Here is a 14,393-nt window from a genome sequence, read left to right on the forward strand (position 1 = left end):
TAAAGTCACTCGTTTCACGGTCGTTTTATAGCGCTTTATTTAATACTACAGGAACCGTTAACAAAAAAACTACATCCTGTTTCCACGGAAACGCAGGGACCCGGAAGTTGTCCGTATTCCGCGGGTCTTTTGGGACAACACAGCTCCGCACATCAGTGTGCAGAAATGGCGGGTGAGTGGCTAAACGCTTTCATGCTATAATACTGCTTTCTTGGTTTTAATGCATATTCACTGAGCTACGGACGAAGGCTCAGCTTTAAGGCCAGTGGAGTCGTAGTTATATCGTGTTATCTGTTGAAAACATGGCTAATTCAGCGAAGCTAACGCTACACTGTAAAGCAGCAGCAGGGGCCTGCCTGCTAGTAGCATGCTAGCAGGCTGTCACAGTGTGTTTGTGTGTTTATGTAACGCCTGGGTGTCAAGTGTGTTGGATGCTGGCATCCTTACGTTCGCTTTGATGCTTTTTCCCTCATAAAATACCGCAATGTACCCAGACCTACTTAATCCTAAGGGATAACTAGTAACGTGAGAGCAGTCTTTGTAAAGAAGCTAAAATCGGCCGAACACAGGCTCTGTTTCACGCCATTGATGACCTCAGCACTTTCTACGTTACTCCATGGAGAACAGAGATGACGCTAATGTATCTACAAGTTGTCATTAAGGGAGATATAGAGTCCAGAGATGATATGTTTGGTCGGCATGTGCTGCTTGTTGCTGATGACAGAACACGTTGTTGATTAGGTTACGTCATCATCTCAGTCTACCAGTTCTTTCAAAATCATGTAACTATTGTCCTATCAGAGGTGTTCATGGCACACAACTGTCTTCATCAATGTGTTTTGAATTGAAATCAGAATCTATATAGTGTGTGAGTCAAACTGCTTCTGACATATAAGTGATCCGTTGAAAATAGTAACTTTAACTTTATTTTAATTTTATTTTTAAACTTGCTCCACTGTTATGCTACGAGAAACATATTGATTAATTACCCTCTCAATATAAAATTGAGAAGTAGAAAATTGTTCTGTAGAAACAACTAATTTAATTTTCTAGTTTACAACTGAGATAACTTGGTTAATGTTGTGTTCTCAGGAGTAAATACCATGGAGAAGAAACTGGCTGAATACAAGTGTGACACCAATGAAGCTATATGCTTGAAACTGGGTATGTTTATTTTGGTATTAGTCTATATGTTTTGTAATTGAATATGATAATATGTGTTCAGTGACAATGTTTTGTAGACTTTGTTTTTATTTTCCTACACATAAACTAGTTGAACCCTGTCTTCTCCTCCCAGTTCGCTTTCCGGAGGATGTTGAGGATGATGGCACAACATTCCACCCTGAGTACAGCCACCAAATTTATGGGGATGAGTGAGTATTTTTTCTTCATCATTACTTACTGACCTAGTGGAATGAAAAGGTGGTTTGAGACAGTTAATGTAGAAGGACGTTGTATTACATGTTCAAAAGTGAATATGCAACAGGAAACTGAAGCTTTACTCACTGAGCTACGCTGAAAGGGGCTATGCTACTCTAATAACCATGGATGTGACAACTCCAGCATAACTTTGACCAGAGCTGTCAAACGCACTACTGCATCCAGCAGTATGGGGTCCAGAATATGTATTGGATTTGGCATGTTCTCCAATGTTGTTAAATTGCATCTCCATCACATTGTGAATCAATGTGAATCAAAAGCCTACCGAATCAATCGGTAGGCTTGATGAAGCCAGCGATTTGATTCAGCAACTTTACCAAACCAATTCATCTGACCTTTGAGCTCCTGTTGTTCCGTGTAACCTGCTGATCGCTTTGAGCATTTAAAGAAAGATGTGCCATTCATGTTTGTAATCCTTAGCGCAAGCACGCCAACAGTACAGATTTTCTGTTTTCACATATGTTTCACATCAGTTATCGTCTGATTTATTCAGATGTTGTATTTTCTCCATCCAGTTAAAGTCCTGGGATATTGAGTAGATGCCAATACCAAGTCTGTTTCATAGGGAGTTTTGTAGAGGAAGCAGGGAAGTTTAGTTTCAGATATGCAAAGTTAAAAACGTGAACATGAACAAAGGTCTGTCTTGCATATCTATTTTGGTCTCTAAAAAAATATGTAAAGAGTCACATTATAACCCTGATGAGATGCACAACCTTGCTACTTACTACATTTTTAGCAGTGACACCTGTGTCTGTCGGCTTACAGTAGCGTGTCGTTATGCTCTAAATTGCATTTCCAAATGAGTCAAAACTAGGATTGGTTTTATTTCCACTTGCAATCAGCTCAAAGGAAACTCAGTAATTGGGGCATTAATTATTTCAGCAAGCGTAATTCCTAGTAAAGCCCAATCACACAGTTGCATAATGGTAAAATCTATTTGGCCGTAAACTGCCAGTGATTTAGTGGTGAGCGAAACAATGCAACTATGTGAAATAAGTGGCCAGACCTACAGTAAACCTTTATCATTCACTAATGAATGTCATTAAATAGGAATAATCAGATGTTTTTTATTGTCCCTGTGATATTAATTTATCCTAGACGGCACACTACATAAAAAGGCTGCTTTTTAAATTTCTTCTTGAATGCAAGTCACTGACCTGGTTAAAAACCTAGCCTTGCTAAGATTGTTAATGATTCCAATCACTTTGTTCGCAGTGAGGTCGCTTTTGGATACAAAGGTCTTCAGATACAGCTCTTCTACACTGCCGGAAACTTGAGCACCATCTTTAAAGTGAAATATTCCTCAAAAGTCACTGAGATGTTTGATTGTGTGGAGGTAGGATATGTATTTCATTGTTTTTAAATGTTGACGTTCTAGCACCCTTACATGCAACTGTGAGTGCTGTGACAGGATCACTGCTTAATATACTTGTCAGCCATTCGTTCTAATGATTATTGGTAGCCGTGATGCGCTGTCTATCATATACAGTGCGTCAGCTTCCTGCATCACCATGTCGTAGTTCATTTTTGCAATAATAAGCCACTCCCTGTACATTTTCCTGTTTATTAGATGACCAAGTTGAGACAATGTATTGATGAAAAAATATATTTTATTGCGATAAATAATTAAAGAAATAAAAAAAAAAATGGCCCAGTGGCAATCTGACTGAAGCTTGAGGAAGTTGGTGGTAAGGGAGGCCCCCCACATGTCTATGGACTCTGAAGGCGCTACATCCATGGAAGGGATTCCTCTCGGCATGTATACCAAATGCTATCTTTGATGTAAGCCAAACACATCAACCCCACCATGAAGCCTGGTGCCGTTTTAGAGGGGTGTTGACTCAACTTTATTATCAGTTTGTGATGCTGATGAATTGTGTTGCATTATAAATAATGATTTATAATCTTTAAATGTATTGCATGTATACACTTTTATATGCATTTATATTGATAATAATAGAATAAAATATCTAATATTAAGATGTGTTTTTACATTGACATCAAAGAGACTTTTTTTATGTTTTTTTCTAAATCCAAGGGGAGACTGTTCAAATGTATTGTAGCATGTTGGCAACTGAAGAAAACGGCGACCGTGAAAATTAATTTTATTTTTATTTGTCAAAATGTTTTTTCTAAACTCAACAGCACATCAAAGTACAGCACTAGACTTCCTTAATAATCTGGGGTTCAGTAAATCAAACTGTAAGTAGTACTGGGAAGCTTTAATGAGTGGTTGCCTCCACAATTGTATGACAGAAGGATTGTGCAATCAATTATTATTCTTCACGGCGGGCCGATAGACCTAAGGTGCTCTTTTTGTGAGTCTCACCACACCTTTGTGCTGTTTCTTCATGTTCTGAAGTAACCGAGAGCCTCTCTGGGTGGTGGCATTATTCCTGTAAGAGATCTCCTGGTTTGTTAGACTAAATCTCAGCCCACTGTGGCCCCCTATGCCTGTACACTAATCCTACTCCTCCCTGACGGAAGAGAAGGGTTTTAAAAAGGTTTTGTACGTGGGGTCTAACATGAGGAATTGATTTTTTTTTTTTTTTCTCCACAGTTTGTGTGATTGAATCAGCAGGAGGAGTAATGTGACACGGTTGGATATCTTCTACATATATTGCCAGGAGTAAATTGTTTGCTCAAGTCATCAACAATCCAAATCGTTGAGGCTGAATATCTGTAAACTGATCTTCAGTAGATTTATTATGCTTTAATGTGAGACAACCCTTTTTCTGTAATGACGAATGCATTCATTAACATTATTTCTCCACTAACGCCTTGACAGTGTGTTGCACTGCTTGGCATGAAAACGTTCTGCCTTTTTTAAATTGCCAGACATGAATTTACATATTATCAATAGCCCGTATCTGGACAAATTCGGTCAGTAAAGCGAAATGCTTTAATAAACTGCTAGCTCCTTCTCCGAGACTTCACAAAAGGCAGCTTTGAATATTCCCCGAAGCTGTCAATGCAGCAAACATGCAAAACGAATACAAGAGTTATCCAGGGCCCCTATTGAGGTCAGATGATTCAACTCTGGGACATCTGTCCTGTCTGGAAACGGCAGGGGCTCCCTCACTGGACAATGTAGCGCTCAACTGGTGGTAGCGGGAGAAACTTGTAAACTCGCTAGGTTTCGTTGTTTCTTTTGATGCACTTAAATTATACGTGACCCTATTTGACATCGATGGTTCCTTCCGAAAGACATTCAACATTACTTTCATCTCTGTTGACTCCCAAAAAAAAACTGCCATAGCAAGCGGTTGACTGTTTTTAAACCTGAAGAGAGCCATTAGACTTTTTGGGGAACATAGTTTGGAGCTGATATTCAAACTGAAATGTGGTGTGTGTGCCACTACTTTAGTGTTCAGTATTGACCCACAAGTGTTCACCTTGTTAAGGGTTTGAGTGCAGCTGGTGTAGAGGTAGAGAGTGAGGGGAGCACCAGAGTTCAGGCTGCATCTGAAGAGTGTTTGTCTCTGAGTGCATGTGGACGGTCGGGGTGCGGTGCAGCTGGTGAGAGACGAGGGGAGGCAGAGATGGAGTTTATGCAGCTGCCACGTTGATACAAGACTCTCATCATCACATCACCTTCTCCTCTTTTAAATCAGCCAAAAACACGTAGTGCTGCACCTCTCACAGAAAACGCTGATTTATAGTGCAAGACCTTTTGTGCTGGAAACTACTGAGTAGTCGTAGTAGTCAATAGTCATGTTATTATTTCCTTTACATTCATAATTGACGTGGCTGTGTAAATGTCCTTTAACAAAAAAAATGACAGCAGTGCTTTACAAATTATTCTAAACATTAAAAAATGACTGCTGATTTTGAATGTAGTATGGTCATAGGAGTAGATTTTAAGAGATGGAATACACCAACACAACAAATTAGATAGTTTGTACTCCCTTTGTGGTTATTGTTAGAAATCAAAGACATTAACAAAATGTTCTAAAGGTACTTTGTTAAGTCATATTCATCCCAAACTAAGGCATCTATTCTAGAAGGCTGTGCAATTTAGTGTCTAGTATGTAGAAGAGTGCTCGTTGACAAAGGGACTTGTTTGTCCATGGCCTTTTAAGTATTGTCCTTGTTCCTTAGAAATGTGGCTGAACAATTACAATGGTTAAGAGGCATTCAGCTGCAGGTGCATTACTTCCAGTTAGATATTAGCTGATGTCTGAAAGGGGGGGAATTAGCAGTATGTTGTATTAGCCTTTTGTAGTGCATTTTGCTCAGACCTTCTTCATTTCCCAGTTTTCAATGCTGAGCAGCAAGGGCCTCTGTGCTGAAATAATGCCCATCACACATGTAAATGGTGTGAAAGGGCTGCTTAGCAAAGTGTTCTCATGTCAATCCTTGTGGAAATGGATACAATGCAAACATTACAGCTGAACTAACCACAGGTTGCACTGAGTAAAAAGTCCAAGGGTAGAGCCCCTTTGTCTCTGAGGCTCTTTGAAAAACGCAGGGGCAAATTCATTTGATTGGGTTCACTTGGCAGGATTAGAGGAGAGGCCTCTATTATGGATGCCCCAAAGGTTTGTTAAGTTGAGATCAATTCACAAGATTTTATTTCCCAGTGAGAAGCAGAAATGTGTTTATTGTGGCAACTTCATCACATATTCATGGTTTAACTTAAGTACTAAATGTACCTATTTAAGTGGTCTTTTCACCAGGGAGGGGGCCGCTGTGATCTCTGCTCAGCTGACAGTTTTAATTGCCTAATGGTTTTCTTTTCATTGGCTCAAAACATGTATGCTTCCTGATTCATTTTATATGATTAATTGCATGTTTTCCCTTTTTTTATATTAACATACAATCTGTGTTAACATTTTAATTTTTCAGAAAATACCTCGCTGGGCACATTTATGGAAATAAATCTTACAAATGTATACAAGAATGATTGTTCTTTTTACATCTGATTTGCTGGTTGGTTGAATGATTACATGTATGCACATTGTGTTATCTAGCCAGATGATATCGAGGGAAAGATCCGGGAAATCGTTCCCGCTGGGTTCACCTGCAACACTGACGACTTCATCTCACTGCTGGAGAAAGAAGCCAATTTCAAGCCCTTCGGCACTCAGCTTCACACGTACACTGTCCACAGCGAGGAGGCAGGAGAACTCACGTACCAGATTCACAAGGTACAAACATCACTTGCTGCCTCACCAAATATTACAATATCAGTTTGTACATTTTTTATTATTGCTGTTACTTCTGACGGTTAATGACAGGGATGAGATTGAACTCTAAACCATATCAGACATTTGTTTTTGCCGTATTCGCCCCAGACTGATATCACCTGCCCCGGATTCCAAGAGTACCACGAGCGCCTGCAGACCTTCCTCATGTGGTTCATAGAGACTGCCAGTTACATCGACGCAGACGACGATCATTGGGACTTCTTTCTTGTGTGAGTGCCCTCCTTAATTGACATCATACCCCCCCCCCCCACACACACCCTCCTCTATGCCCACCCCTACCCTAAAGCCTTTCTTGTGTCATTGAAAAACAAAGCCCCCCTTTGTGGCGCTTGTGACCAATTACCAGGCCAGTTTGATTATATTTCCTCTGTAGGAGAATTGTTGATCAGGCAAGAGCTTCCTTTGTGCCAAAGGCCCTTTTCAAATTTTTCAGGGGCAAGAGCTGAATTGAATACTGTTGTCTTTTGAAACACTGAACAATGTCTTAACAGTAAAAAGAGCCTCTGCCAGTGTTTTCTTTACCCTGGCAACTATTAATACTGACAATGGGGAAAATGGACTGAAGTGATTTTGAGAAGCTCAGTCCCTCCTCCAACCCCTTCTCTTCCTCTAAGTTGCAGTACTCCAATTAAGTGCATAATGTATTCAGGTTGTAGCAGGTGTACCAATCGGGGCCTGGCTGCTCTAACATGCTGATGTCCGGGGGAGGGGGCTGAGGGGTTGGGGGTGGGCATGAGAGCAGAGAGGCTAAAATGGACACTGCATGGGAGTGTGCCTGTAATTGACCTGTTTGCCTTTGTGTTTTATCTGCAGATTTGAAAAGTACAATAAAGATGGGGAGACTCTCTACGCAACTGTTGGCTACATGACAGTTTATAATTACTACGTGTACCCAGACAAAACCCGACCACGTGTAAGGTAATTGCTGGGGCAGCACGTGCCTTCCCATTCTTTTGTATAAAAAAGGAGTGGAAAATTATACATTTCTTTATCCTCTTCCCAAAGAGCCCAAATTACTGGCTTATATAGCCAACCATTCAACCAGATTTTGTTTCATTACCAATCCAGGGTGATTTGTATCTGAAAACAACTTTATAGATAAGCTTATGATGTGATGTTTTGCGTTGATGGATCAGGATAACAATCTATTAATTCCTGCTTTGAATCAAATACTTTCTGTTTCTGCTCTGAGTTACCACCTACACGCCACATAAACTAGTTTTCAGACTTATTTGGAACATTAACGTCATTTACGTCTGCCCTTTAACTAAACAGCCAAATGTTGATCCTGCCTCCGTTCCAAGGAGAAGGTCATGGAGCTCAGCTTCTGGAGGCAGTGCACAGATTTTACTGCAGCCTGCCCAAAGTGCAAGACATCACAGGTGAGCATCATGACTTTCAGCATTTACTGCATCGAAGAAGCATAGATAAACATTTACTCTGAAATGCTCATGCCTCCCAGAAACAGTTTACATGATTTGTTACTGCAGTTTGGTCGATCCAAGGGTTGAGTTAATTTGGGGTGCTGTCGTGGATACCAGAACGAGCTGAGGCTCTATTGAAACTAGTCGGATCGAAATAGTTTCTTTGCATGGAGACAGAGGATGAATACTAAAGAGGCATCCTTTGAGATGGGAATCCTTTTTAAGGAAGAACTTAACATTTAGCAAGTGAATAGGCAGAACGTTCCTGTTAACAGTTTTTCTGGACATTCTTCATTCTTAAATATAATTGGCTTCTTGAAAAAGTATAGGACCAAAAAAAGATTTCCCTGCTCCTCCAACACAAACATTTATATACACTAACAATTATACTAACAAGTTATACGTGTCAAGTTTATTGCAAGGAAAAGCACTGTTAACTATTTTGAATTGTGTGATGGTGTTTGCAATCAGCTGAAGACCCCTCTGAGAGCTACGTGAAACTGAGAGACTATGTGCTGGTCAAGTTTTGTCAAGGCCTGCAGTCCTTCGCTGTGGACAAGCTGCACCTCGGCTTCTCGGCTGACATGGCCAAAGAGGCACAAGACAAGTTGAAAATCAACAAGGTGATGTATAAAGCTGCAAGCATTATTTTTTTTCTGTGTTCAATAAATAGATTTGTCTATAAAGTAGTGGGGAAAGCCTGTTACAGTTTTTTAGAACCCCCAAAGTGATGTCTTTTATAATTTTATAAGTTTTTGTCCCAGTTCAAAACCCCAAAATATGTATTGTAGTCATTTATAAAACAAAGAACAGCAAATCATCACATTTTAGATGTTGAAACTAGATTAACCAGATTATCAAAATGTTTGTCTTTTATATCATTAATTAATGCACAATTAAACCAAATTGCGCCGTAAATGCAAATTGCTCCAACATTGAGTCCTTAGCTTTAAGCTTCAGTGTGCTTGCATGTTCAGCTCGCTGGCCACGAGGGTTACGCGGTCTGTAGCTGATGGAGGCCTTCACTGATCGTTTCACTCGCCGATATCAGTGAAATAAGCCCATGATGAAAATGCAGCCTTTTGAGACAAGAGAAGCATGGCCATAACCACATAATTGCTAAAACTACCATATATTTAAATCATATTCTACTTCATTTGAAAGGGAACATTTTCCTGTGGTGTGCATGTGTACTTTAACACTAAGATGAATTCACTCTTTCTTGTTAGTTAAATAAGAATTTATTAAAGTTCTTCTTTCATTTTGTGTAATTCAGTTTTTAACAAAGTCAGATTCCAACTTGTATTATCCCTCTTGTCCACTGTTTCAATCGTTATGTTCAATACTCCAGACATGTAAAACGTTTAGTATTGCTATGTTTACCATCCTCGTTTGCTGCTTTGCCTTAAATACTATTTGATTTGTTATTATTATTTGTTATTGTCGGTAGTTATCATTGTATGGAACGTCTGACGTCAATTGATTGCTGGGTGGCTTTTCTTGAGAAAACGGTTGTTGTCCGGAACAGATAACTAGGTCTGATTTATTGTAAGCCCTGACCACCTTACAACTTCCTGTAGCCATTGTGCTGTAAAATGTGTTCGGCTCCCAGTGAGGCACACTTGTGTTTTGTACATTTCAAAGTCCCAAAATATTTTAATAACGTTATTTCCCTGTTTCTACAGAAACATGCGAGGCGAGTGTATGAGATCCTGCGCCTGAGAGCAACGGACATGAGTGATGCCGAAAAAGCGAGAGAGTACCGTTTGGAGGTGAAGAAGAGGCTATTTGGACCATACAGGGTGAGGTTTTAATCATCACAGCTTCCGCTTGGTTCACACGCTCGTTTGGAGAGTAAAAATGTAAATACTAAAACAAAGGATTTTCCGATTAAGTGATTTGTTGATTCATTATATTAAATAATTCTGATATGATGCTGCTACCTTTTGTTAGCATAACATTACAGCCGTTCAATGCAGGAAGCAAAGGACCCCATGTGTGGCATACAATATGGAGCTTACAGCTCTATGTTATCACTGTTTATTATGTTAGCTTTTAGAACAGCAGAAAATGATCTTTAGTCCTGTTAAAATTGATAGATTACTAGTGCTGTATTGTTGCATCCAGAATAGGGCGCACCAGGCGTCTGTGGTTTTGCTGCTGCTGGAGCTTTTTTCTATTCAGGCACATGTCATTAGTTAGGATTTGCATTTCTTTGGGAGAAATATTTTTTTGTGAAAGTGTGTTTGAAACACTTTGTCAAAAAGCTGTCTCTATTCAGAGTTCTGTAACTTTACTTTTGCGGTGCTTTTCAAACTTCATCAGGAAAATAGTGCAATTTCATAAAATCGCTTTTGTTATTTTCTCATGTTCCGCTCGGCAGGTTTTATTTGAGTTTCAGTTATATTTAGTGTAAGAAGCTTAAGCCGAGTGAACAGAATATCATAAGCTTGTCTGATTCTGTTTCACCAGACTTGTCAGTGAGTAAGATCTGTGTGCACCAACATCCTGTTTGCTTGTGACATTTTATGTTTGAGCTGCTCACTGAGACTTTGCATACCAGCCATTAGAGAATTTGCTGTCAGCAGGGTAACCACATGTTTAAACAAAAAAAAAAGCAGCGTTTGACGTGGAAATGACCTATGTGGTGAAACGGGAAGTAGGAATTCCTTGGGAGAACGGCACGGAAAGATCTGGTGGCCAGATGCAGAGCGTTTTTCCTTCCCTGAGGAGATTTAGCATGTAGTTAGTCGAATGGCAGAAGCCGCTGCTCTGTGAATGTGAGGGGGATTATCGTGACCCCAGTGACCACGTCTGCATGTATATGCGTGCAGGATTTTTTTTTTTTTTTTTTTTTCTATTAAAGAATAATACTGTTGTTGATATTCTATTGTTTGCTTATTGTCAACAAATCCCATAAAATTGCCAAAACCAGCATTAAATTGAACCTAGATCGTTATTGTTGAGTGTATATACACCAGACAAAAGGGTTTTTCACAACAACATGAGGATGGTGAGAAGAACTGTTGTCACAAAACATGGTGTTCATACTTGGAATGAAGTATGGACATGTTTTTCAGTGTGTAATTCATATTGTCCCTTGGTAACTTCCCAAATAGTAGTCAAAGCTGAAGTTAGGGATCAGATACATAATCCACCAGTAATGATGATTATTCTTCTCACCATAACCTTTATAAATATTGTACAATATATTGTTTCTCCAATTAGTTGTAGCTAAAGCATCCTTTATGACTTTTTTTTTATGAACTGCTGATTACTGAATTACTAAGAATGGTGATTTGCCTTTGGAGGAAGTGTCGAACTGATTTAACACTTTGCCTGTGTGTATTTGTGCTGTTCATGTTGTGCAGAAGAATCAGAGGGAGCTGACGAAGATGAGGAAGTGCCTGCGGCCGGAGGAGCTGGTGTCCCACATGGACCAGATGGACACTCAGACGCAGCATGAGGAGCTGGAGAAGAGTTACCAGGTTGTTGTGGAAGACTACAAGAGAATCATTGAGAGGATTGCGACACAGGCCTGATCAGACTCTGAAATGCTGCCGGCCTGGAGCTCACCCCTCTCAGACATACAGGTGGTCTGCCCTGTCTGTACAAAGTCCACATCACCACAGACGTTAGCTGCAACTGAGAATAAACTCTCCTGATGTAACAAAATCACTGTTTTAATTAAGAGTGTTACAGATTTATTGTGGCCGAGTCAGTGGAGATATAGCAGTGGAGAAGCCCCGTCTCTTTCCCAGCTGATGTTGATACAGTAGAGGAGAGTGGTGCAGATGGAGGGTTTTGACTTACCGTTTGTCCCATGAGTGTAATCTCATTGTGTGGGATCAACTGATACGTAACATTTCACAGGTTATTGGAGGCCCTGCCGAGAAATCCTGCTTCTTCTCCATTGTAGACAATTTTTTAAGATCTTTTGTCAAAACAATTCCAAGTGTGTGTTTTGAAGCACTTCATACTGAAAATAAAAAAGAACGTTTTGTATATTGCTGAAATGGTTTGATTCTTGTTGCATATAAAAAAATGTAAAATAAGAACTCTATCTTTTCTTAATTTAGATTTGTTTCACTCTGCAACACATTAAATAACAATACCTTTCTTGCATTTAATGTAAATGCAAGGAAATAAGCAAAAAAGAGAAAATAAAAACATTAATATCAATAGACAACTATGGAAATGTAAAAGCCAGTCAAGTATTCAAACCGTTAGTGTGTTGCATGCTTAAGAGTACTCCACCACACTTATACATTTTAAGATTAAAAATGTACAGTTAAAAACGAGATTTAAGATTAGGCCGTCATGCTAGCTTCTTTGTGAGGCTGTACATACATCGGCCCAGCTAAATGCTGCTACTGGCCTCCAATGATAATGCAAGCTAGCATTTTGATGTTTAGCAGGCTCAACGGTATAGACTATTAGCATGCAAATATTTAGCTATTTAGCTTAAAAGATGATGACGATGAGATTGACATTGGTTTTTCAGGTGATTTATCATAAACCAAAAGTATTGAACAATATTGGCAAGACCTGATGTCTCAAGATAAAAGGTCTTGATCATGTTTTTATGAATCCTCTGGGGAACAAGAATGTTCCACCAAATGGCTTTCATCCAAGATTTTTCAATAAAAAACAATAGTGACAACCTAATGATGAGAGGAAATGTAAGTGGCTCACCAAAGTCATTAGGATTCATCCTGAGGAGAAAATTAATTTCTACCAAATTTCACATCCATCTCTCCGGACAATTCACTCTGACTCAAAAGTGTCAGCCATAGTGACGGCGCTGGGGAACACCAAAGTTATAAGATTACTTTGCCACCAAATAAAGGAAAACTTTGACTTCTCCAAAGTCAATAGGATTGATCCTCTTGGGACCATAAAGGTTTGTACCCAAATTCCACTACGATCCTTCAAACAGTCCGTTAAGATATTTCAACCAGAGTTTTTTTTCTATGGTTTTATTCCATGCATTCTTCTTCCTTGTCAAAACCTGAAGCCTCCATTACCCCCAATGCAACATAATCGCCAACATGTCCGTTATGGTTAATGTAGCCGTGAGCAGAGATGAGCGTGTGACTGAGGTCTAGTAAACTCACCTCTTTCTGACTGAAGCAGTTTTTTAAATGTGTTTTTAAACGTAGTCTTTGCTTGGCTCCTTCTGGAGTAACTAACAACTTTGGACATACACTGTAGGCTAGTAGTAGTACCGTTAGCTATGTACAATGAGCCTGTCCTGCTGCAAAAACCTTTTTTTATCATTTGAGAGTATTCGTTTTTCCTGATAAATAATGTGAAATTGCAGATAAAACATCATTGATTTTGAGTAGTCAATCTAGTCAGAGCTATAGAAACTGAACAGTTTGACCCTTGAAGGCCTCATAAATTAAGGAGACATATAGATATCATATAGGATTCTAAATATTAGTGCATACTCCCTTGCTATGAAGCTGGCCTGATTAATGCATTTTCCAGTATGTGTTTTATATATTTGAGCCGTTTTAGGGATGCCATTTTGTCCAGGCACCCTCTCATGGCTAATGCAACTTCTGATTGCCGCTGATGTTGAGTGTTACTCTAATGAGTATTATGGTTTTCAATTGAAAACCTTTGTGCTACTGTATTGCCCGCGCTTGTGCAGATCACTGTGATGAATGCCCATCATACTTTATGATACTTTAGCACATTGTCACTAAATGAAGGCTGCCAGGTCAATTTTCAATTTTTTCTCCCTCTTCATATGAAACAAGACAAAACCTTGGAACCCTTCACATCTCTAATTCAGATTGATTGAATCCACTCGTGGCCACAAGGGGCCTCTTCTCACTGTAGTTTTCTCTAGTTTTTTTCTACTCTGAGTGCACATTTCACATTGCACAGCACACGCTCAGCCGACTGACCTGCTAGTGGGGAATTACTTTTTTGTTTAGTAGGCACATGTGCTGTCTCATTAATTCCACCAGCAGTACACGGCTGTTTGACTGAGTCATCGTCAGGTTGCAGGATGTTGATGCGCCTCATATCAGGTGCAGTAGGAGAACAAGCTGGTGTGGAAGTGGATTGTTTGGACGATCTGCAGACCTCTGTGCGGTTGTCAGAAGGTTGTGAAACCCATTTTGCTCCTTCAGACCACACAGTGGAGTTTCCAGAATCATTCACCCAACTGTTCAAACACTACATTTATCTTAGGCCATCATTTCCCTTTGCACCTGTCTGCATATACTCAAAAGTATAAAGGAAATTGTTTTTTTTAATGAAAAGCTAAGAATTATGGGAAATATGCCTACTCGTTTCCTTGCAG

General features: G+C 39.6%; 1 protein-coding gene across 1 annotated transcript; it reads left to right on the forward strand.

Moving 5' to 3' along the window:
* Positions 1-1,097: 1,097 nt before the first annotated feature.
* Positions 1,098-12,065, forward strand: hat1 (histone acetyltransferase 1). Its single transcript, XM_079231317.1, has 10 exons — positions 1,098-1,164; positions 1,298-1,373; positions 2,656-2,776; positions 6,414-6,590; positions 6,738-6,859; positions 7,464-7,568; positions 7,926-8,032; positions 8,546-8,697; positions 9,760-9,876; positions 11,446-12,065. Exons 1-10 carry the CDS (start codon positions 1,104-1,106, stop codon positions 11,614-11,616), a joined length of 1,209 nt encoding a protein of 402 aa, XP_079087443.1. The 5' UTR covers positions 1,098-1,103; the 3' UTR covers positions 11,617-12,065.
* The last annotated feature ends 2,328 nt before the right edge of the window (positions 12,066-14,393 follow it).

This window comes from Taurulus bubalis (assembly GCF_910589615.1).
Source record: "Taurulus bubalis genome assembly, chromosome: 15".
In the NCBI taxonomy this organism is placed as follows: Eukaryota; Metazoa; Chordata; class Actinopteri; order Perciformes; family Cottidae; genus Taurulus; species Taurulus bubalis.

Excerpts from the sequence above, each read along its gene's own strand:
- hat1 (XM_079231317.1), top strand. The coding sequence starts at position 1,104 with ATGGAGAAGAAACTGGCTGAATACAAGTGTGACACCAATGAAGCTATA. Across the intron at positions 2,777-6,413 it reads AGATGTTTGATTGTGTGGAG|CCAGATGATATCGAGGGAAA; the intron begins GTAGGATATGTA and ends TGTGTTATCTAG. Across the intron at positions 8,033-8,545 it reads CAAAGTGCAAGACATCACAG|CTGAAGACCCCTCTGAGAGC; the intron begins GTGAGCATCATG and ends GTTTGCAATCAG.